Source organism: Fusarium oxysporum, chromosome 1 (assembly GCF_000149955.1).
Source record: "Fusarium oxysporum f. sp. lycopersici 4287 chromosome 1, whole genome shotgun sequence".
Taxonomy (NCBI): Eukaryota; Fungi; Ascomycota; class Sordariomycetes; order Hypocreales; family Nectriaceae; genus Fusarium; species Fusarium oxysporum.
The window spans coordinates 4,823,692-4,843,704 of record NC_030986.1 but is presented as its reverse complement, the minus strand read 5'-3'; the positions used below and the strand labels follow the sequence as shown (position 1 = coordinate 4,843,704).

The 20,013-nt window shown below is 50.0% G+C and overlaps 9 protein-coding genes and 1 non-coding gene across 10 annotated transcripts; 5 read left to right on the top strand and 5 right to left on the bottom strand.

Annotated features, from left to right (window-relative positions):
- The first annotated feature begins 214 nt into the window (after nucleotides 1–214).
- FOXG_01022 (uncharacterized protein) lies at nucleotides 215–2,026 on the top strand. The gene is made up of 3 exons (XM_018377729.1): nucleotides 215–375; nucleotides 431–479; nucleotides 534–2,026. Exons 1-3 carry the CDS (start codon nucleotides 314–316, stop codon nucleotides 1,788–1,790), a joined length of 1,368 nt encoding a protein of 455 aa, XP_018233499.1. The 5' UTR covers nucleotides 215–313; the 3' UTR covers nucleotides 1,791–2,026.
- A 151-nt stretch (nucleotides 2,027–2,177) lies between these two features.
- Nucleotides 2,178–6,273, top strand: FOXG_01021 (kinesin family member 11). Its single transcript, XM_018377728.1, has 3 exons — nucleotides 2,178–2,895; nucleotides 2,946–4,652; nucleotides 4,702–6,273. Exons 1-3 carry the CDS (start codon nucleotides 2,458–2,460, stop codon nucleotides 6,046–6,048), a joined length of 3,492 nt encoding a protein of 1,163 aa, XP_018233498.1. The 5' UTR covers nucleotides 2,178–2,457; the 3' UTR covers nucleotides 6,049–6,273.
- A 129-nt stretch (nucleotides 6,274–6,402) lies between these two features.
- FOXG_17999 lies at nucleotides 6,403–6,492 on the top strand. The gene has a single exon. It is a non-coding gene; the product is annotated as a tRNA-Glu (tRNA).
- A 97-nt stretch (nucleotides 6,493–6,589) lies between these two features.
- Nucleotides 6,590–8,836, bottom strand: FOXG_01020 (uncharacterized protein). The gene is made up of 2 exons (XM_018377727.1): nucleotides 8,451–8,836; nucleotides 6,590–8,394 (listed from the first exon to the last, which is right to left on the bottom strand). The coding sequence occupies exons 1-2, from the start codon at nucleotides 8,709–8,711 to the stop codon at nucleotides 6,745–6,747; spliced, it is 1,911 nt and encodes a 636-aa protein (XP_018233497.1). The 5' UTR covers nucleotides 8,712–8,836; the 3' UTR covers nucleotides 6,590–6,744.
- A 56-nt stretch (nucleotides 8,837–8,892) lies between these two features.
- On the bottom strand, nucleotides 8,893–11,078 carry FOXG_01019 (uncharacterized protein). Its single transcript, XM_018377726.1, has one exon. The coding sequence runs from the start codon at nucleotides 11,000–11,002 to the stop codon at nucleotides 9,023–9,025; it is 1,980 nt and encodes a 659-aa protein (XP_018233496.1). The 5' UTR covers nucleotides 11,003–11,078; the 3' UTR covers nucleotides 8,893–9,022.
- Nucleotides 11,079–11,299: 221 nt separating this feature from the next.
- FOXG_01018 (phosphatidylinositol glycan, class U) lies at nucleotides 11,300–14,656 on the top strand. The gene is made up of 3 exons (XM_018377725.1): nucleotides 11,300–11,615; nucleotides 11,682–11,949; nucleotides 12,002–14,656. The coding sequence occupies exons 1-3, from the start codon at nucleotides 11,465–11,467 to the stop codon at nucleotides 12,858–12,860; spliced, it is 1,278 nt and encodes a 425-aa protein (XP_018233495.1). The 5' UTR covers nucleotides 11,300–11,464; the 3' UTR covers nucleotides 12,861–14,656.
- FOXG_01017 (uncharacterized protein) lies at nucleotides 12,358–14,701 on the bottom strand. Its single transcript, XM_018377724.1, has 2 exons — nucleotides 14,255–14,701; nucleotides 12,358–14,194 (listed from the first exon to the last, which is right to left on the bottom strand). Exons 1-2 carry the CDS (start codon nucleotides 14,400–14,402, stop codon nucleotides 13,059–13,061), a joined length of 1,284 nt encoding a protein of 427 aa, XP_018233494.1. The 5' UTR covers nucleotides 14,403–14,701; the 3' UTR covers nucleotides 12,358–13,058.
- Nucleotides 14,702–16,283: 1,582 nt separating this feature from the next.
- FOXG_17998 (uncharacterized protein) lies at nucleotides 16,284–16,784 on the top strand. Its single transcript, XM_018398028.1, has one exon. It carries the CDS (start codon nucleotides 16,387–16,389, stop codon nucleotides 16,735–16,737), a length of 351 nt encoding a protein of 116 aa, XP_018233493.1. The 5' UTR covers nucleotides 16,284–16,386; the 3' UTR covers nucleotides 16,738–16,784.
- A 412-nt stretch (nucleotides 16,785–17,196) lies between these two features.
- Nucleotides 17,197–17,517, bottom strand: FOXG_17997 (uncharacterized protein; the record flags this gene model as incomplete). The annotated part of the gene is made up of 1 exon (XM_018398027.1): nucleotides 17,197–17,517. The coding sequence occupies one exon, from the start codon at nucleotides 17,515–17,517 to the stop codon at nucleotides 17,197–17,199; it is 321 nt and encodes a 106-aa protein (XP_018233492.1).
- A 45-nt stretch (nucleotides 17,518–17,562) lies between these two features.
- On the bottom strand, nucleotides 17,563–17,857 carry FOXG_01016 (uncharacterized protein; the record flags this gene model as incomplete). Its single annotated transcript, XM_018377723.1, has 2 exons — nucleotides 17,563–17,675; nucleotides 17,776–17,857. The coding sequence occupies 2 exons, from the start codon at nucleotides 17,855–17,857 to the stop codon at nucleotides 17,563–17,565; spliced, it is 195 nt and encodes a 64-aa protein (XP_018233491.1).
- Nucleotides 17,858–20,013: the final 2,156 nt, after the last annotated feature.

Sequence of the window (20,013 nt, the reverse complement as noted above, 5' to 3'; positions counted from 1 at the left end):
CCTGACGTGGAATGTTGTATGCCTTCAACCACAAACTTGTCTTGCCAAAGCAAAAATATCAACACACACTATTAGCATCTTCTTTTGAATTGGTTATCGATGTGATCTTCACAGACTTGTAGATCGAAGTAGTTCCCTATTACCTACCTTAAGTTAAGGTACCTAGCCAGTGTGGTGTAGGTTAAGTTTACATGCATCTAACGGGACAGATGCCCCCATATCTACAACCCCACCACTGACCAAAGCATCGCGACCGATCGCGACTTGGTGATCAACACCATCGCACATTAACATTTCTATCGCAACTTATAACATGGAGGTCGATAGCGATAATGGACCTCTCACTCTTTTCGCCTCGGGCGCTACTGTGGAAAAGTAAGTTCAAAGACCTGGATGCACGTATGTGGACATGAAAACCTGACTGCAATAGGGACGTCTGGCCTACTGTGCGCAGTGACATAATTGCCAGACTTGACAAGGTACTACCACCTGTCGCTTTGCGATTGATTCGACCTAGAGACTGACCGCTTCAGATTGCGCACAACGAATTCCCCATCCCTAAACTACCGCCTCCACCACCGACTCACCAGCCTCCTGTCGAGGTGCGAGCATCTGCGCCCGCGTCACCACAAGCCGAATCGTCTCAAGAAACGAACAAGGAAACTGCTGCAACCGAGTCGCTTCCAGCTACACAAGTCATTGATGGTGCGCTACCCAAGCAACTGGCCGATATGGTCATTGACATCACCAAACATCTCGAGACCTTTGAGACACACCCCCCACACACCATTCAGCGCCTTGCCGAGCTGATCTTACGACCCAGAGCGCATTATAGAGCAGTAGCGCCTTATCTACATGCCGTTGATCGCGTAGTCCAGGTGACATCGAGCACAAAGACATATCCCCTGCCACCGCCTATTCCTGACATGTCTTCGATGCATTTGAATGGCGAGGACCCCAAGGATCCAGCAGTGTCAGTCTCATGGAGTAACCCTACAACGGCAGCATTGGGCACAGATGAAGCGCTGGGAGGAGCACTGCTAACGCCTATTCCTTGGTTGACGAGGCGCAGCCCGGAGAGTTCACAGGACACCCCGGGAGCTCAAATTCACAGTGAAAGCACAGAGACTATCGAGGGCCCCAATGGAGTAGGAAGCATCGAGACGGTTTCAGTCAGCGTCAACGGAATTCCATCTACGGGGCATGCACGAGGGGTCACACAAGGAGAACTCTTACGCCAAGAGCAAAGAGCCGGCGTGGTCCCCGTGAGCCAACTGTCAAGAGCCCAAGAAGTGGTTCATGAAGGAGAACGTATGACGATGGACGAGGAAGAGGACGAAGAGCCACATGAGGAAGAAGACGAGATACCCCATGCCAGAGGGCCCGAAGAGATCGGCATGAGCGACACCGGACCTCAATCTACAACTACGAGTTTCATGTCAGAAGGTAGCATGGGAATGCAAGGGATCGATGTTGAGGCGGCAGTTGGCAGGAAACATGACGATGACGAGGAGGGCAAGGTCGACGTAGACGCTGATGGAGATGCTGAGAGCGAGAGTGAAGCCAGGAGCCCCGGCGCAGAGAGCGTAGGCTCCAAACGGGAAGCAGACGAAGACCTTGAAAGCGAAACCCACAAGAAGCTAAAGGAAGAAGAAGAAGCCGAGGACGACAAGAAAGCTGATACAGTGGCTTCTGATGTGAAGGAGGAAGAGAAAAAGGGAGAGGAAACCAAAGCTCCAGCGACCGAGACGAAGTCAGAAGCCGATGACAATAAGATGGATACCGAATAGCAATCTATCAGCCTCACAGAGCGCTTCATGATGAGACGAATCTACAAATCCTGGAGTTTTGATTAATTTTTTGTATTACATAGAAGGCGTACTTGAGCATTTATCCCCATACGGGAATGTAATGCCGTTTATGTTTGACCTTGAATCACTGAGGACCTAATCAAAGTGTCTCATGATGACAACGGAGATCATGATACTCGCACCCAAGACATGAAATAATGACCTATCGTAACATGACTTTCACCGCTTTTAGTGAGAGTTCCATTGAGTGTAGACCAGGATAGGCGGCGGGTGAGCTAGAGGTGGCTGGTTGTCGTGGCAACGGACGCCCTAGCTTGTGTTGACCCTAGCCCGTTCCACCTAAACATGGTTCAACAGAGTTGTACTATTTACTTTATGTCAAACAGCCCTGCCGCGATCATAACCAAAACTATATGCAGGCATCCCCTCCTTGTAATGTCAACGTATTCGAGGTTCTACAAGTTTCAAACATTTTTGCTCCTTTAGTTTCATACTCGATCAAGCGAATGTGCAGCGTCTGAAGCATCCTCGAGGCTTCTTCTACAGCCTTCAACACCAGAGTCAACTCGATAGAAACCACAAAAAGTTGCCCATCGTGGCTCCTCCACGCCCAACCCGCTCCGATCGGGAGCACAGCCGCATCGCCATGGCTCCAGGCGTGCGCGCTGCCACCGCCAACAGCAGCCGCTCCAGTGTAAGAGCTGGGTCAAGAGCACCACCGACACGATATGGCTCATCGCTCGCGACGCGCAACGGCGCCGTATCACCGACTGGATCTATCGCTTCAGTAAACACTGTTAATACCATCGGAACTAAGCGCAAGGAGCGTGACTTTGAGGCCGAGTCTAGCGCCGAGGAGACAAATATCCAGGTCGTTGTGCGATGTCGCGGACGCAACGAGCGTGAGGTCCGCGAGAACAGCAACGTCGTTGTTACGGCAGATGCGGTCAAGGGAAAGATTGTCGAGTTGTCAATGGGCTCCAATGCCTTGAGCAACCGCTCATATAATTTTGATCGCGTCTTTTCCCAGGCGGCGGATCAAAACATGGTTTTTGATGATACAGTAAAGCCAATTCTGGATGAGGTGGGTTGAAAGAGCATGCGGGACACAGATCTAGTTATTAACTGTTTTAGATGCTCTCCGGATATAACTGCACCATCTTTGCCTATGGACAGACAGGTACAGGAAAGACATATACCATGTCTGGTGACATGACCGACACCCTGGGTATGCTCTCAGACGAAGCTGGTATCATTCCTCGAGTCCTACAGACACTGTTCAACAAGCTCGAGCTTGAGAACGCCGAGAGTACCATCAAGTGCTCCTTTATTGAACTTTACAATGAAGAACTCCGCGATCTGCTTTCATCCGACGAGGGCAACAAGCTCAAGATTTTCGACGACACTTCACGACGAGGCCATCTCAGCACCATTGTTCAGGGCATGGAGGAGAAGCACATCAAGAGCGCTACCGAGGGTGTCAAAGTGCTCCAGGACGGCAGTTTGAAACGCCAGGTTGCTGCTACAAAGTGCAATGATCTAAGTTCTCGCAGTCACACGGTCTTCACCATTACCACATATGTCCGAAAGCCGAACGAGCACGGCGTGGATGCTCTTGTTAGTGCTGGAAAGCTGAACCTCGTCGATTTGGCTGGAAGTGAGAACATTCAGCGATCAGGAGCTGAGAACAAGCGTGCTGCGGAGGCTGGCCTCATCAACAAGTCACTCTTGACTCTCGGTCGAGTCATCAACGCGCTTGTGGACCGCAGCTCTCATATTCCCTACCGAGAGTCCAAGTTGACTCGTTTGTTACAGGACTCACTTGGTGGTAGAACAAAGACTTGCATTATTGCAACCATTTCTCCCGCCAAGAGTAACCTGGAAGAGACCATATCAACACTCGACTATGCCTTCAGGGCCAAGAACATCAAGAACAAGCCCCAGCTCAACCCTATGGTTGAGAAGAAGACACTGCTCAGGGACTTCACTATGGAAATCGAGAAGCTCAAGAGTGAGCTTATCGCTACTCGCCAACGCAACGGTGTCTATCTCTCAAACGAAGCCTACGAAGAGATGACGGCTCAGAGCGAATCTCGCCGCATCGTCAACGAGGAACAGGCTGCCAAGCTTGAGACCCTGGAAAACAACTTGCGCAACAAGGTCCAGGAGCTGTTCAGCCTACAGTCTACGTTCATGGGACTAAAGAAGGATCACGAGGGCACAAAAGCCCAGCTGGACGATACCAAGGAAGTGTTGGACCAAACCGAGATTGTTCTTTCTGCAACACGGAAGTCACTTGCTGAGGAAACCAAGATCAGAAAAGCACACCAGAAGACGGAGCAGAAGCTTACCGAGGTTGGTGGAGAGCTCATCAACAAGCTGCATAAGACAGTCCGTGATGTTGGTGGTCTTCATGCCAAGAACAAGCGAAAGTCGGATCTTCAGTCGATCAACCGAAACACATGGACAACATCTCAAGATCAGGTTGCTGATGTTACCTCCATGGTCGAGCGTCGAATCAATGAGTTCCAGGAGGAGCAGCAAGAACATATTGCAAGTGTCGGACAGCGCATGGAGAACTTTGTAGATGAGGAGCTGCGTAAGCTATCGACTACACAAACTTTCCTCGATGAGCACTTGAGCACATTCACTCAGTCGAAGAAAGACTTACTCCAGTCGAAGCAAAAGTCGAAGGAGGATATGGACGAGGTTTTGGAGGAGATCAAGGTTGTTCGTGACACGGTCAAGGAGCGAATGGGCGAGAGCCTGCAGTCTATCTCTCATTCTGCCGAGAGGATAGCGGCAGATATGTTGAATGAGATGACTGCGTTCCACGGACAGGTAAGCTTCTGTGTTACAGCTTTAGAGACCATATTCTGACAGGTTACAGCTTCACAACTCTTACAGTGCTATTGGAAAAGACTTCAAGTCCACCTTCGAGGATCTTGTTAAGCACATCACTGCTCAGCGAGCTGAGTGCGACAACCTCAAGCGACAGCTCCAAGCAGCAACAAACACGATTGTGCTACAAAACGCTACAATCTCCTCGCGAATTCAAGATGCCCTGGTGGAGGAGCGTCGCCAAGCCGTTGATGAACGTCAGAAGCTCATGACTCAAATAACAGCTCTTATCAACACCCATGCCGACGCTCAGGAGTCACGGCTTCACGACAGAGCTTCCCAGATTCAGAAGAGCATCACGGCCACCAGCACCAACTTGGAGCAGGCCGTCGATACATATGGCGAGGGTATGTCAACGTGGGATGTCAAGGAGGGTGAGCTACTGGACGAAGTCAAGAAGTCTCGTGAGCAGCTCAAGACGAAGTTGAAGGATGACTGGACAGCCGCCAATGACCACAGCAGCTCCATCCAAGCTACTGCCAAGTCTGTTCATGCCGAGACTGTTCGTGTTGTCGACGAGCAAATCAAGGATCTCGATGTTCAAATGGAAGCCCTAGACGACTTTGTCAGCCGTGCAAAGACTGAGAACGGCCATCACCATGAGTCTCATAGCGTGTCCGTTCAATCGTTGTCCAATACTGTTGAGGAGTCTTTCGGAAACATTTCATCGCACTTCAAGTCTACATTTGACCGCGTCAAGAACTTGGGCGAGGAGATGGAGCTCGATCTTGGTGATTTTCAAGATGGCCTAGAGCCACTCAATGATCAGCTCTGCCAACCTCTGGCTAACTTGCGCGAAGACATCACTCGCGCGGCCCTCCAAGAATACCAGCCAACTGGTGAAACACCAGCCAAGGTCCAATATCATTACCCCACTGACCTTCCTCGCACTGAAGATCACGATCTCATCATTTCACGCATCGACGAGGTTTCTACACCAACCAAGGATCGTGACGCATCTGACAGGGATGGTACCATGGTCTTTGCCGACCTTGACTGCCCTCAGAAAATGATGACATCCCCAGTCCGACCTCCGCCCTCTCGCATGTCCAATGCTAGTGCCCCTGAGCACATAGGTCTGGCCGGAAGCCTTCGTGAAGTGAACCCCAATGTACCAAATCACACAACTGGATCCATCGGCTTCGATCCTCGCGCCAGCATTATATCCATGCCCCCTGAGCGCACTTTGCCACTGTTTAAGCGCAGCACGCGTGTGACTCGCAGCGCCAAGAAGGTTGGAGTCAGGGATCCCATCATCTCTGAGGGCGGCGAGAATATGCTTCCAACCGCGCTTGAGGAGAGCCTGTCTAGGAGAAAGAGTCCAAGGCTCAACTAAACCTCTTATATACTGTCTGTCACTGTTCCTTTGTTCGTAGGGCCTTTTGGATCTGGGAGTTTAGGGTGTTGTAAGGAAGCATCGCTATGGATGGTTTTCTTCATTGTTCGATTCCCAGCACTGTTGTCTGGGTTTTCGTTGTAGGGTTATTTGAGTACTTGATACCCTTTGACTTTTAGACAATTAAAGTAATGAATGCTATTCACATTCTTATGGTCTCTCTCGTCTGCACCTCCCGTCTGCATTATCTCTGAACTACTTCGGTCTCAGCTAAACAAACGTCGAGCTTTACTGGTATGAGTGCCTCTGCGTTGTTGGCATCAAATTGCAATGACTCTTCTCAACAAGTCACCGTCCGGTATGGTGTAGTGGCTAACATTTCGCGCTCTCATAACCTGAGAGATCAGTTCCGCGGAGCCCAGGGTTCGATTCCCTGTACCGGAGTTTCTCTTTTGCTGTTTCTTCTACCTGCATGTAATCTTTTGTTACCTATTTATCTTCTTCATCTGGGGGGCACGTACAGCTAGAGAAGGGAAAAGAGAGGACCATCAGATATGAAATTATTTATTCTTTTGTACTAGATATTCGCATTGTACCATGCATGCCGTGAGCAATGTATGAATCAACCAAACCTTTTCCCTCATTACTAGGCCAGAAGGTCGTTCAACAATAGTGGCACTCTGAATTACACCTGTTTCATGAGGACAGATCCTCTTCGGCATAACTCGTCTCACGGCTCATCCCAGGTTTATCACCGTAGAATCTCTTCCTCTTCCTCTGAATAGTGTCCTCGCCTCTCCAGCCCCTTCCCGGCACAATAGGCTTGAGGAAGCCATCCACATGTACGCCACCTGCAACCTCCTCGTCACTGTCAAGTTCTTCCGTCTGTCCCTGGTGTATAAGCTCCATATGCCGTCGAAGGTTTGCTTTGCGTGCGAAACCCTGTGCAGCGCGGTCGCATGAGGGAATTGGACAAAATAACATTCCACCTGCAGAGTTGGAGCGGGAGCTTGGAGACCGGGCGGCTGATGATGGTCCTGGAGAGCGTGTTGAGTGACGGCTGGGGCTTCTAACGGAGTCTGGGCTGCGACTTGAGTATGCGAGAGAGGCTTGACGGGATGCGATACGACGCTGTATGAGATCTGCGGCATCATCGCTTTCGTCATTGGCTTCTTCATCCGAGTAGGATAGCTGGATAGGCTCAGGACGATACTCGACGGAAGTGGTGCCTTTATCATTAGTGGCAGGCACTTCCTTCAGCGTCCTCACTACCATTCCTTCACCAAACAAATCAGCGCATCTTCGTGTCGCTCTCGCAATGACATCGCCTGAGAAACCTGCTATAGCAGCTGCGCCCAGCACATCGCTCCAATCACGCAAGCCCCATCTTAAGAGCTTACGTTCAGCGTTTGTTCCTGGTACTGATTCCTCCTCCGTCTCTGCCCCTTGAGAAGTTGCTCGTTTCAACGATAGAGATCGTGATCGCTCTCGCTCAATGATCTCGTCACCTTTGCGGATCCACTCCTCAAAAGCTGCGTCTCTGTCTTCAAGCGTCGAGGGGATCTTTCGATGAGATTCACGAGCAACACGTTGAAGCATCTCTTCATGTGATTCTCCAGCATGAGGGATATGGACTTTTCGGGGGCGACCTCGTCTGCTGGTTTTACCAGCTCCCGCTGGTGAGGTAGATGCAGATGTATCAACCTCATGTAGAATTTTTCGCGGACGACCACGAGATCTCTTCTGTCCACTTTGGCTCTGGTTATCTGACTCCTCTTCAGTTGAAGAATCAGAGAGATAATTCATGCCTGTAATACGTGAATTGTGAAGTATTTTTAGTGTATTGTCCAGCTGTGATAAAATGTGTCGTGTTGGTGGACGTAAAAGGGCATAGGATACCTCGTCGTTGGTAGACTCGACTGGTTCATAAGTTTTGGGATTACGTCGTGTACGCCGACCATCTTGTTCATCGACAGCCATCTTTTCGTCTTCATCTTCTTCTTTGCCTTCATCAGTCTCAAGCTTGGCAGAAGATTCGCGTGACAAAGGATCAGGTGTGCTGTTGCCACTCTCATTATATAGAGGCGTGGAATCTTCTTCGATGGACGGTTTGGCCATCTTGCTCTTCCTCCTGCGGAACCGACGCTTGGCAGTTCTCAAGATAGTGGCAGATATTTCTTCTTCAAGCTCAGTACTGGGGAGTATCTCTTCCTCTCTGCGAAATGTAAAATGGTCATCTTCGTCGTGCTGTTCGTTGGTGAAGCACTCTTTGGGCACATGTTTATGTTTGAGCGGCCATGCAGTCCATGCCTTGGCCGGTGCCCAAACACCTTCTTCACCAGATTCCTAAGTTCCATCGTCAGTGCATTCCACTTCTGGTATAAAAGATGATATCGACTCACTGTTCTGACGACTAAATCCTGTGCTGTCTCTGGATTTCGGCCTCGTCGCTTTAGCGCAAAAGCATTGTATAAATGCACCGCGAGATCCTGATCTTTAATCTGCTTCATTGATTGCCAGAGCAGTCTGTCCTCTTCCGTCAGAGTGCGCCATGTCGATTTAGCGCCCGCCCAGCGATTCGGTCTATGTTCGTGCAAGTCCTCAGAGGCGATAGATGCGATCTCATCGCTGTCTAACTCCCAGGTGGTAGCGCTTGCTTCCATCTTGGCGGAAAGACGGGTAACAATGATGTGTAAATATAATTACTCAGATGTAGATTAATCTCCAGGAATCACATTATCCGTGTGTAGTATTCTGCCAAGATGGTTGAGCCAGTATTTGTGGTGAGTTGAGAAGTTCAAGTTTTTCAGAGGTGCGTCGCAAAGTAAAAGCCAGGTTATCCACCTGAGACAACATTCACCGACACAGCATTTTCTCAACACAGATTTGCGTACAACCAACTCAATAAATGCTTTTAATCGCGTACAGCTTAAAATCTATAGGAATGGTATAAAACAGTGCCTTAACATTACGCCTAAGCCTTGGCCTTGCCCTTGGTGGCCTTTTCCTTTTCGAACTTTCTCCTCTTGGCCCGTAGCTTCTGGTCCTCAGCACTCTTCTTGTTGTTTGTGTACACCATCTGCTCATACAGCTTTCTCTTCTTCTTGCTGAGCATACCCTTCGCACGCTCCAGATCCTCAGCCTCCTCGCGAGCCTTCTTGGAGAGGGCCTTGCGAGCGTCCTCCTTAGCCTTGGCCTTGGCGTTCGTTGTCTTGGGCTTAACAGCACCACCAGTGAGCTCAGCCTCAAGCTCGTCTTGCCGTTGCTCGGCATCATCTTCTTCCTCGTCCTCTTCTTGCTCGTCTGCAGAGAAGCCGCCAAACTCGTCGTCCTCGCCGCCCTCTCCCTCTCCCTCATCAGAATCAGCCACATCCATACCCTCAGCAGTATCATCAACCTCATCCTCGCCATCGCTCTGAGCCTCAATGGCTTCAGCCTCAGGCTCTTGCTCCTCCAGAGGAACAGTGGGATCATATGCACCCTGGACGTTCCTCACGAAGGGGCTCAGATGGGGAGGAAGATCAGCTCCAGGAGCATACAGATGAGGCTCCTTCAGCTCGCCGTCGTTGACGCTGTCCCAAACCCATTGAGGCTGAATGTATGTTCGTCCTGGAACTCGTCGGTTGGCAGCAAGCTTCTGTGATGTCTGGTTGTCGTCGCCATCAGCCTCATCCTCAGCAGAGGCCTGGATAGGAGGTCGATCAACGATCTGGTGAGTGATATTAGGGTCAAGCTCGTTGGTGGTGAAAGCGCCATCGCCGAGAACGGCGTCCCAGCCAACACGCCTGCAGCCAAAAGACTTGAGAAGGAATTCGAGGGGTTGTCGTGGGGTTTCGCGGGACAGGTAGATGGTGAGGTTGGAGAAGAGGCTGTTGGGGTTGTTTCCAGTGTTAGAAGGCTGGGGCAGAATATCGCCACCAGAGACTGCAGGCTCAAACTTATCAATTACACCGGCCTCCTGGTCCTCGCCCTCAACCTGGTTCTCGGACGTTGTTGTCGACTCATCGTCATCGTTGCCCTTGATTTTCTTGATAACCTTGTTGACAGCAGCCTGAACCTTGGGGTCGGGCTTGTGCTCAGCAGCCTCCAATGTCTTCTGTTCCTTCTCGTCGGCACCAACCAAGGTCTTGCCCTCGAGGGTGAAAGCGCCGAGCTCAGCACCAGCCTCATCCTTAGCCTGGTCGAACTTGGGAGGGTACTTGAGGCCAAGAGAGGTGTACAGTCGGAAGTTGACGAAGCCGAGGAGGGTCATATAGAACTCAACAAAGGTGCCCATGATACGGAAGTCGACATCGCCAACGACGCGCTGGTTGAACTTGTAAGGAACCAGCCAGAGGACCTCCTCGCCCTGGATGTTTGCCTGATAGTAGATACCCTTGATGGAGAGGAACGACTTGGTAACGCTCTGCGACACAATGAGGTAGTGCTGGAACTCGAGGCACAGGCGCTCGCAACGGGCAATCATCTTAGCGGGAACCGAGGAGGTGGAAGGCAAGTTGGCGAACAAAAAGAGCATTGACAAGCAGTCATCAAGATCTCGGATCGCATCAATAAATGTGGGATAGCGCTCGCGAATGACATGGTCAAGAGTATAGCGAGGCTTTCCTGTCTTCTCAGGTCGCGAAGCATTGCCCTCTAGGCGAGCGGCGTCGGTGACATCGCCTCGACCGAGCGCACGAGAGATCTTCTTCTCAAGAACCTTCTGATCGCGGAACTTCTGAAGCAGCGGCTCGTGGAGCAGATACTGGATGTCCTTGGTGTAGTAGAAGGTAGTCGAGCTGGTGGAAGACTTGGAAACCTTCTTTCTGCTTCGGGGCTCGCGAGGATAGATTCCCTTCCAAATGCACAGCTTTCGGAAGTCGGGAAGGCTGATCTGAAGTTTTCGAATCGCCTGGTTTCGAGTAACGTAGTTCTTGGCCGCGCCGGCCTTTCCCTTCTTCTTTATCCGAGGCATTGTTAATTGGAGATGTGATAGTGTTGGTGGTTGATTGTATCTCTCTGCGAAACCAGCGGGGCACTTTTTCCTAACAATCTTTCAACTTTTTTTTCCAACATGAAATTTTATGCCAGGTTGTACCGCCTTGATCTGGCGCTAGTATGGACTAGACCACAAATGGAGACTTTTCATTGGGTGATGGGCCGCTCACCGCCCGGGGGCAATGTTCAGCACCCTTAAGCGCATTTGCAGCGCCTGGCATCGCCAATCCAGCGAATATAGTGGAGCTGTTATCGAGCTCTGGCGAAAAGCTCCAGCGGCTCTTCCAGCGGCCCCTCTCCCGTCGCAGGTACATCCCGAAGGTGGAGGGGCCGCCAAGCAAGGACGGGAGCTCAACCAGCCAAGTGGCCTCCAATTCAACTGTATCGCGAACCTCCTCCAGAGCTGTTTATACCAACAATATTTGCTGGAGGGGATGCAATGTCAGACACAATGACATTGCGAGGCAAAGCCAGCGTGTTCGCCGGCGCTGCCCTGCTCCGACTTATCTTATTCCTTGCTTTCCCTGGCCTGCCCGATCTCCTAACAGGTCGCGTCGAGATATCCACCCCCGTCACAAGCTTCAAGCGATGTAAGTCTCAACCGGTCGTCGCATAACGAGCATCGAATGTAGCTTAGGTACTTACAAACCCCCAAGTACAAGAAGGTCTATTCCTATATACGAACAATGTCTCGCCATACGATGGTGGTGTCTTCCACCAGGCTCCTCTTCTGTTGCCCTTGTTCTCGCTACTCCCCAACGTAAAGAGCTGGCCCATCTTCACACACCTACTCTACATCGCCGTCGACCTCCTCAGCGCCGACGCTCTGTATAAAATTGCCGAATCGGGTGTTGCGGGCAACTCGAAGCTATTTACATCGCCGCGCCGTGCCAATAAGTTTGGTAGTGCTGCAATTGCTGCTGGGTAAGGGATATCTTGACTCAGAACTTCGTGTATCAGAACTAATAGGCGCCAGCTTCTTGTTCAACCCATACACCATCGCGACATGTATAGGACGATCAACAGGCGTCTTCACCAACTGCGCCATTCTTCTTGCCATCGCCAAAGCTATCCAAGGATCTCCTTTCAACGCCATGGTCGCAATCTCTTTCGCATCTTATTTGTCTATGTATCCTATCCTGCTCCTCCCTCCGCTTGTCCTCCTTGCCTATGATTGCCAAGTTGAGAAGCGTCGGATTGCTTGCATCACTAAGTTTGCAGCTACTAACGTAGCTGTTGTGCTGGGGTGCGTGGTTTCGTTATTGGGCATGTCTTTTTTGCTTGCCAACAACTCCTGGGAGTTCCTGGCTCGCACATATGGCATCCAATTGACCTTATCGGATCTCACACCTAACGTGGGACTGTGGTGGTATTTCTTCATTGAGATGTTTGACTCGTTTAGGGCTTTCTTCCTTGGCGTGTTCTGGCTGCATCTTGCAGCCTATCCTGCAGCCCTCTCTATCCGTCTCCGCCCCCAGCCCTTGGCTGTCTTGACCATCCTACTGGGCATTTTCTCAATCTTCAAGCCTTATCCTTCGCTTGCAGATGCCAGCCTCTTCTTGTCTGTGGTCCCACTGTTCCGACATGTTTTCCCCCTTATGCGGTACGCTTTTGTTACCACCTCTACGCTGCTGTACGCGACATTCCTTGGGCCAGCTTTTTACCACCTCTGGATCTATGCAGGAAGCGGCAATGCCAATTTCTTCTATGCCATCACTCTTGTGTGGAGTTTGGGTCAGAGTCTGCTGGTGACAGATCTCACTTTCGCCGTCTTGCGAGATGAGTGGGAAATTGAGCGACCTGAGATGGTTGGCAAAGAGATCAGACAGATATAAATCATGGCACAAAGAGATGTGAAGTCACTAAGTGGCAATGGGTCTGATAAGCCTTGGGGAAATTTATGATAAATAGCTCGCAACATCTAGATCACGGGAAGGGAACATCCTTTGGGGTTATCCCTCTGACAGAGGGTATTTGGAAGTGGTTTGTCTATTACATAAATGTACAATAATTTTACATTGTTATCATCATTCCTAGTCCACGTCTGTATCGGTCTCGACAAACCGAGCCTGGTTTGACGGATGAGATGGTCTAGGTGCTTCCACTGATCCTCCTAATACACTGCCCAACATGGAGCCCAGCGCACCAAACTCGCTGAGTTTCGAATAGTTTTTGTGTGAATACCACACTTGTATCCGTGATCCAAATGGCTGTAGTGCCTTGTATGTGTGGTAGCCATAGCCAAGAGCTGCACCTGTGGCAAGGAGACTCAATGCCAACATGAGGGATCTGGCATCAATGCCAGTGATACCTCCTTCAGCACGTCTTCGCACTTCGGTCGCATACTCATCACCCAGACCAGGAACGTTGTGAAGGATGCTGTCAAGAGTTCGGCTTCCAATGCGTAATACGGTGTTATTACCAGGCTCAACCAACGGCAAGGGTTTGGACTTGTCCAGACATCTTGTCTTCATACCGTCAACAAACGTGGACAACCGAGGTGTCTTCTTCATGAGCCAATCTTTTAAGAAAGATCTTGGTACGGGAGCATCACGCATCAAGGCGAGATAGCCAAAGGCTAAGCAGTCCAAAGATGAGATTTCTGTACCGTTGAAGAAACCATGCATCTTCTCCTCGGGCCCTCCCTCAAGGAAATCATCTAACACAGTGAGACAGTCTTCTGTGATTCCATACAACCTTATAAGAACTGCTTGTTCAGGGGTCATTTCTTCATGAATCGTCTTCTTTGTCCTCACAGGAATGTGCCTTCGGAATGTCTCTGGTAAAGCATCTCTTCCGGAGGATAGGTGAAGGCCGCCATTAGGGTCAAAGTCGGTATCCATATCAGCAAAGCCCAGGTGCTCAACACGTTTAACAGCCTCGGCACGGAGCAGTGGCGGAACTGTCCATGTCAATGGGAAGGATAATAGAGTGCTGAAGGCGGGCCGAGTTGTGGCTGACCAGTTGGCAGCGGAGACATAGAGTGAAAGATCCAGCAATGGAGCAGCGTGCGCAGACAAGAAGGCAGCATATGCAATACGGTCAGCCTGCTGAATGTCGGTCAGGCCAGCATCCAGATTGTCACCGATGGACTTGTCAGTCAAGTACTCGACAATAGGACCGAAGCCTGATACCCATACGCCCTCATCATACAATGCTGGTAGTGTATCTGGTTACAACGGTCAGCAAGACAGGGTTCAGTCAAGGCAACGGCAATGGTAAGCCATACTACACGGGCTGATGGAAGGATCGTTGCTTGGAATCAGGCGCCAGGCTGATACAGGGAGGCTGCTATGCAGGTATGTGATGATAGCAAGGCACTCGGGGTCAATGGACGGGAGGCCAAAGGCGGAGCCCCATACGTGAAGGTCTAACATGGGCTGGGCCAGGGTCCGACGATCAGGCTGTGAAGCTATCCCAGGTTGTCTGTAGTTATACCACGGACGTCATGTGCTCCGAAAGCAAAGGTGTATGATTGCGGATTCAGTCCGCAGTAACGGAAGCGCGCGGTAGTCTGAGGCGGAGAGATGGTATAAAGTTTTGTGATAGATCTCGTGGCGATACGCCAATATCACCAAGTAAAACTTAGTTGATCCTCGAGGTCGGGGAACTCTTGAAGGCTTCACAAACGCCAGCCTTGTGGTTGTTCTTGTCTCTATTCGACTAGCCTGGCAGCGCCTAGCAGAGTGCCCCGCCCGCTATGAGTGACAGCGCGTAGCCACGTGATTGATTTTGGCGCCCAGTATCATAGCGGGAACCCTCTACTCCATAATTCATCTGTAAGTGACAAAATACTGCATCGTGAAGGTTAAGTTTAATACGACAGAACTCTAAATTCTCTCAGTAGTTCAATCCGGCTATTTGTATTGTTTTTTGTCTAGCCTTCACACCATCGGGTCGGGCTTTAACATGATACAGCCTCCCGTCCTGTCGGCCAGGTTCGAGCCCGAAGACTATCTTGATCTGGCATATCATTGCCATTGGCTTTTCATGTCATGGAAACGGCTTTGGCTGGTCAAAATGACTGACTCTCTCGTTCTGAGTCCCTGAAGCCATTTATACCCACTTTGGAGAAATATCATATTCCTATCCGGGATACATACTTTGACAACTAGGTCTGATCTGCATACCAACCCTCACAGCGTTGTTTCGCTGTTGGCTGAACCAATGCCCAACAAGAACCCAGAGTTTCGGAGACAGATAAGATGAACGAGAGCTGAATGATCACGGTATGTACGTTGGTGTTTCAACAACTGCTCTCAAATACTAGTGGTCGATATGAGCCACATCGATCGGAACGTCTCACCAACAAACTTACACCAACCGCCAGAGCAGAGCGGAAGGGTACGATGCCACAAAGCCTAAACTATAGGTATTGAGGCACCACTAATCACTGCTCACTACAGCTAGCTTGTGCCATTCATCCATTGCGTAATTGGGCCGATGGTAACGAGTGATCTTCGTCCAACTCCTTATTTCGACGGACATCAGGGCTTTGTCGGTAATCTTCACCCGTACCCCTGAAGCGGTAACAGAACGGACATTGACAGCGATCGTCAATCTTCTGAGACAGGCACAGGAACATGACGAGGTGATGGAGCAAAAGATTTGGCCATGTTCGCCACATGGCGATTAGACGATCCAAATATGTCAAAGACAAGCAGCCTCATAGCTTTGATGGGCGTGACCGCCTGTTTCATCATTTTCGATGTGCACGGTCGTCTTTTTTAATGATTCTCACTGTGAGAGTGGCAGAGCCAAACAATTGAAGCAAGCAAACTACTACAAGCCAAAGACTCCAATACCATGAACTTGGATTTCTTCACCTTCAGCTGGTACCAATCATGAATCATCCCAACATGTTGGCTAGCTCTCGACCTTGGACTTGGAACCCAACTATCAGCCCGTCTCACTCTTTGCTTAGGAATCGATGACAACCAACTTGAATAGGGTCGGCCAACAAACCAATTGCGGTTGTGAAGGCTGAGAGGCTCCCACTGGCGTCGCGCCGGCTCAGGGCCGGACATAAAAGACAAAGAAAAACACTAATGTTTCTGGATTGTCATTGGATCTAATTCCGATGCCATTCCGCACCAAGAGTTACAGTGTGCCGTACCTTGTACTAACGTTAGGTCGCTCTTTTAGGGGGAGATCAGATCACACTTCGAGGGGAACTACTAAGCGAAGCGAGCGAGTTTTTCTCTCTAAAAGATGACGATTTGATGAATCTTGTCTTTGTCTACCCCTCACCCCGGTGACATCTCCAACTTGGGGAATAGGAGGCGATCAGCGCCGGGTTTCTTACCTTGTAAGCCACGGCAAGTCCGGCCGCAGTTGAAGACGGGTAAGACATGATAGTACATGGCAATTATCACTACTATCATTAGACATTTCAGGGCAGCCGCAGTAATGTATTGCGCAAGCAGTCAGGTTCCCCTGGTAAAGGGGCCCTGTAAGTTTCAGTTGTTGTTGAGGCGAGCGTCAGCTGTTCGGATCGACGCTGCAGAAGCGCGGCGTAGGCATCAAAGGGTGAGAATTGCTATGTCGGGAAGCGAACTGCTGTTTCTGTGCCTGTGCCTGGCAATGCCCATGAACCAAACCCAGCTCAGGCATAAGTTAATGAACAATGACAAAGATTGTACGATGCAAGGGAGCTACTGGACAAGGATACTAAAGATCACGAGGCGCTATCGAGACAGGGGGACATGGTAATTTGAGAAACGCAATTGACATTTCGCTTTTTAAGGCATCAGGCCCTGGAGTGGTCCATCCGCCAAGCAATTCTCGGGTCTGGAGATTCGCAAAAGGAGAGACACGGGAAGCAAGAAAAAAAAGAAGGGAAGCCATACTAAGTTATCGTTGCGAGACAAAGGTCACTCTTTTGAATCTTGTTTGTTTAGTGGCAATTTCAAGTTTGATTGAGTTCGCGTAAAAAGTATCCTGGTATCTCGTTCCATTTCCGTCAACACTGAGTGATCAGTGGACATAAACATAAGGTAATCCCATTTGCTCCAGAGGATAATCGGGTGTAAATAGCCAACCCCCATCCCAAATGATATCTATGTTCCCAACCAACGTGTTCATCATAAAAACAATAAGCCCACATGCGCGCAATGCCAAAGATAGTGGAACAATGCGGTGTATGTTGTGAGACGCCGTGATAATGCCTGTCTATTGATACAGTTCCCTTGAAAGACCGTGGAACAAATTCCTCCCAAATAGTGATGAACGAAGTAGAGAAAGGGTAAAAGGGTTATTAGATAGTGTGATATAGGGTATTGTAACGATAATGCGCTTAGTGAAGGGCGCACGCAAAGAAGTGAAGTTGAAGAGTCCGGTCGGTCCAGCCATAAGGGACGAAGTTGGTGAATTGACCGGGTCGCGAAATGCCTGGGCAAAAGTGGCCAGGAAGATCCGGTAAAAGCAGGTTGTCTGATTTGACGGATGAGTAAGTCGAAAAGCGGTAGTGTTTTGCATGCAGGCGGCTTGCATACCAAAACCCAGAGTGATTATGATAGATTATGTGCATATAGGGGTTCAGTCGTAGTTCGCATGTGCATATGCGGCGCGGGAGGTCGCAAGAGCCGGGCGAACCTTGTCCTTTGCCATTGTGTAACCGACGACGACAAAAGCTGAAGCCAAGAGCCTGCCTGTTGGTGTCATGTATTGGTGGTTGCGTGATCCCGGAGAAGAGGCTGAAACCCAAGACAGATGCTGGTTTAACTGTCGATACTGTCGATATGCTTTAACCTCGCTTGGGAAGAGCAGGCAGAGGTCGGTTGGGAGGGGGGCCAGGGCAGGGAGGAAGCTGCGAAGGTCGTTGAGCAGGCATGTTGATGGTAGTTTGAAGATATAGCTTCGAATAGTAGTTGTTGTATTTTGAGAACCGAGTGTAGATGGCTCAGTTCCAGATGTAGATGTTGTTTGGTGGTTGAGTTGATCCGAGTGTATCGATCAAGTAGTAGCAGTAGTAGTAGTAAGTAGTAGTGGTAGTTGTTGTGTAAGTGCTCGAGTGTTTGTAAGTTGAGTTGATGTAAGTGAGCTAGTAGAGGCCAAGAGTGAATGCCTGAATAGATTCTTATTGAGTTGATGATGTGAATGATCGGTCGTGGGGAAGAGGGAGGTCGCTGCCCTTTTAATATTCCTGGCCAGGGCAGTCTGGTGTTTGGTTTGTGCCTCCAGCCCAGCTCAAGCTCCTAGCCAAAAGGTAATCTGAGGTGAAGCAGCCCAGCCAGGGCAGCCAGGGCGCAAGACACAGGGCACCACTTGGAGACAGAGACAGGGGGGGCCAGAGAAGAGAATTAGGGGGTGTGCATGCACGCCCTCAGCCCTCCAGGAGATGATGAGGACCCGCTCCAGGACACACCCCCTATACCCATGCCGTGCCGTGGGCCATGCCACGCTGAAATGTGAAATGGAGGTCAGGATGGAGCTAAGGCTCTCTCGTACGAGGTAGATACGTCAGTCGAGGTACTTTGGCCCTAGGTACCAGAGCCCGCCGGACACCTGAAGCAAGCGGGCAGTCGACTAATTGACAGCCGAGCCTTGGGTTTTCTCTCCAGCTATTCTGGTGCGGTGTAAGAGAATACGATACACCTCCTATATTGTCTCCTTTTCATTGGCAAGCCTCTTGCTAAAACGGACAGTGACAAAAAATAGAAATACGGAAATTGAAACAAGCAAACGGTCGATGGCATAGAATAACAAGACATGGAGTCCCTTTACAGCAATCAAGCCAAGTCATCAGTAATCGGCCCCTGTCGCACAACAAAGCGCCCAGTAATTCAGTAAAATCCACCATTTCATTCAATAATTAATTAATATTGCAACTCACAATTAATTACATGCTGTCTCTTGATACCCATCCTGAACCCTGTGCATGCAGTAGCACAAATGCAATGTGCTCGGCCACATTTTCAGTCTCTACTGGGTAGGTATTGTGTTTGTCCTCACCGATGCTGCAGATGCAAATGTGCATCAATTAGTTCGTACAGCACAGCAGTTTACTCTCACTGCCCAGCCTAGTCTCTACCAATACGACACTCTCAATCATCTGCTTGTACGACACGCCCATTGGACTTTTGAATGCCGGCCGACCCCAAAAAAGCAATAACGGGGGCACTTTGTAAATGCCCATTATGACGATTCCTTGCTTCCTACGGCGCATTATCAACCTTCTATTGGATATCGAGAGATCAGCTGGGCTGCCTAGCAGGCTGCCAATGTAGCACAGCCAGCAGCCCCAAGATGTGATGTTCGATGCAGTCAACTCAAAACTGACTGTTACCGGTACTGGGTATCCAATTGATGCGTCCAAAGGCCACGAGTATCATGAGCCGGCGTGTACTTTGGCCCAGCGCTATCAACCGCCAGTGTAAATCTTAGGAACCGGCTTCCGCCGTGGAGGCGCACCAAAACTCTAGGTTAGTTCTCCAAGGAGAGCAACTCAGGAAAACGAAACCCGTCGACGTCAAAAATCTACAGCGAAAATCAAGTCCAGACCAGCCAGTAAGTAAAGTCTGTACTGATTCATTCCAACGAGTCCGGTTACCGAGCCGTTTGATTTTATCTTCTCCGTGGCAGCCATCACCTTCGTAGCGTTATTCATTTTGACAAAACAGGCAATTATTGGAAGATGCAGTGGTCGACACCCATCTTGGCTGGCAGAACGGCTTAGACGGCCTCGTCAGCCAAGCAGTGTGAAACAGGTGAAGCTGGAGAAAGGCTGGTTCTTTGTTGGGGTTCCACAGCAAATCCTGGTATAGAACGTCGCATGGAAGCTTTCGAAGAATTTCACCCTGGCCAATTGTACAAGATTGAGATTACGCTCTAGCCCTCCTCGTCTAGGCTCCCTCTCAGGTGGGTATGCTGCCCAGGGTGTTTGATGCTCGTTGAATGACGTCCAATTTCGGTGGTCCATGAGCCTGAACCTTGACTGTCATGCCCCCGTTCACATGTGAGTTGAGATGAAGCGCTGGTAAAAAATAG

Coding starts and splice junctions, on each gene's coding strand:
- FOXG_01022 (XM_018377729.1), top strand. CDS start 314: ATGGAGGTCGATAGCGATAATGGACCTCTCACTCTTTTCGCCTCGGGC. Junction 376..430: donor TCGGGCGCTACTGTGGAAAA/GTAAGTTCAAAG, acceptor TGACTGCAATAG/GGACGTCTGGCCTACTGTGC. Junction 480..533: donor TAATTGCCAGACTTGACAAG/GTACTACCACCT, acceptor TGACCGCTTCAG/ATTGCGCACAACGAATTCCC.
- FOXG_01021 (XM_018377728.1), top strand. CDS start 2,458: ATGGCTCCAGGCGTGCGCGCTGCCACCGCCAACAGCAGCCGCTCCAGT. Junction 2,896..2,945: donor TAAAGCCAATTCTGGATGAG/GTGGGTTGAAAG, acceptor TAACTGTTTTAG/ATGCTCTCCGGATATAACTG. Junction 4,653..4,701: donor TGACTGCGTTCCACGGACAG/GTAAGCTTCTGT, acceptor GACAGGTTACAG/CTTCACAACTCTTACAGTGC.
- FOXG_01020 (XM_018377727.1), bottom strand. CDS start 8,711: ATGGAAGCAAGCGCTACCACCTGGGAGTTAGACAGCGATGAGATCGCA. Junction 8,395..8,450: donor AGGATTTAGTCGTCAGAACA/GTGAGTCGATAT, acceptor GATGGAACTTAG/GAATCTGGTGAAGAAGGTGT.
- FOXG_01019 (XM_018377726.1), bottom strand. CDS start 11,002: ATGCCTCGGATAAAGAAGAAGGGAAAGGCCGGCGCGGCCAAGAACTAC.
- FOXG_01018 (XM_018377725.1), top strand. CDS start 11,465: ATGTCAGACACAATGACATTGCGAGGCAAAGCCAGCGTGTTCGCCGGC. Junction 11,616..11,681: donor CGTCACAAGCTTCAAGCGAT/GTAAGTCTCAAC, acceptor CAAACCCCCAAG/TACAAGAAGGTCTATTCCTA. Junction 11,950..12,001: donor AGTGCTGCAATTGCTGCTGG/GTAAGGGATATC, acceptor AATAGGCGCCAG/CTTCTTGTTCAACCCATACA.
- FOXG_01017 (XM_018377724.1), bottom strand. CDS start 14,402: ATGTTAGACCTTCACGTATGGGGCTCCGCCTTTGGCCTCCCGTCCATT. Junction 14,195..14,254: donor TCCTTCCATCAGCCCGTGTA/GTATGGCTTACC, acceptor CGTTGTAACCAG/ATACACTACCAGCATTGTAT.
- FOXG_17998 (XM_018398028.1), top strand. CDS start 16,387: ATGGCAATTATCACTACTATCATTAGACATTTCAGGGCAGCCGCAGTA.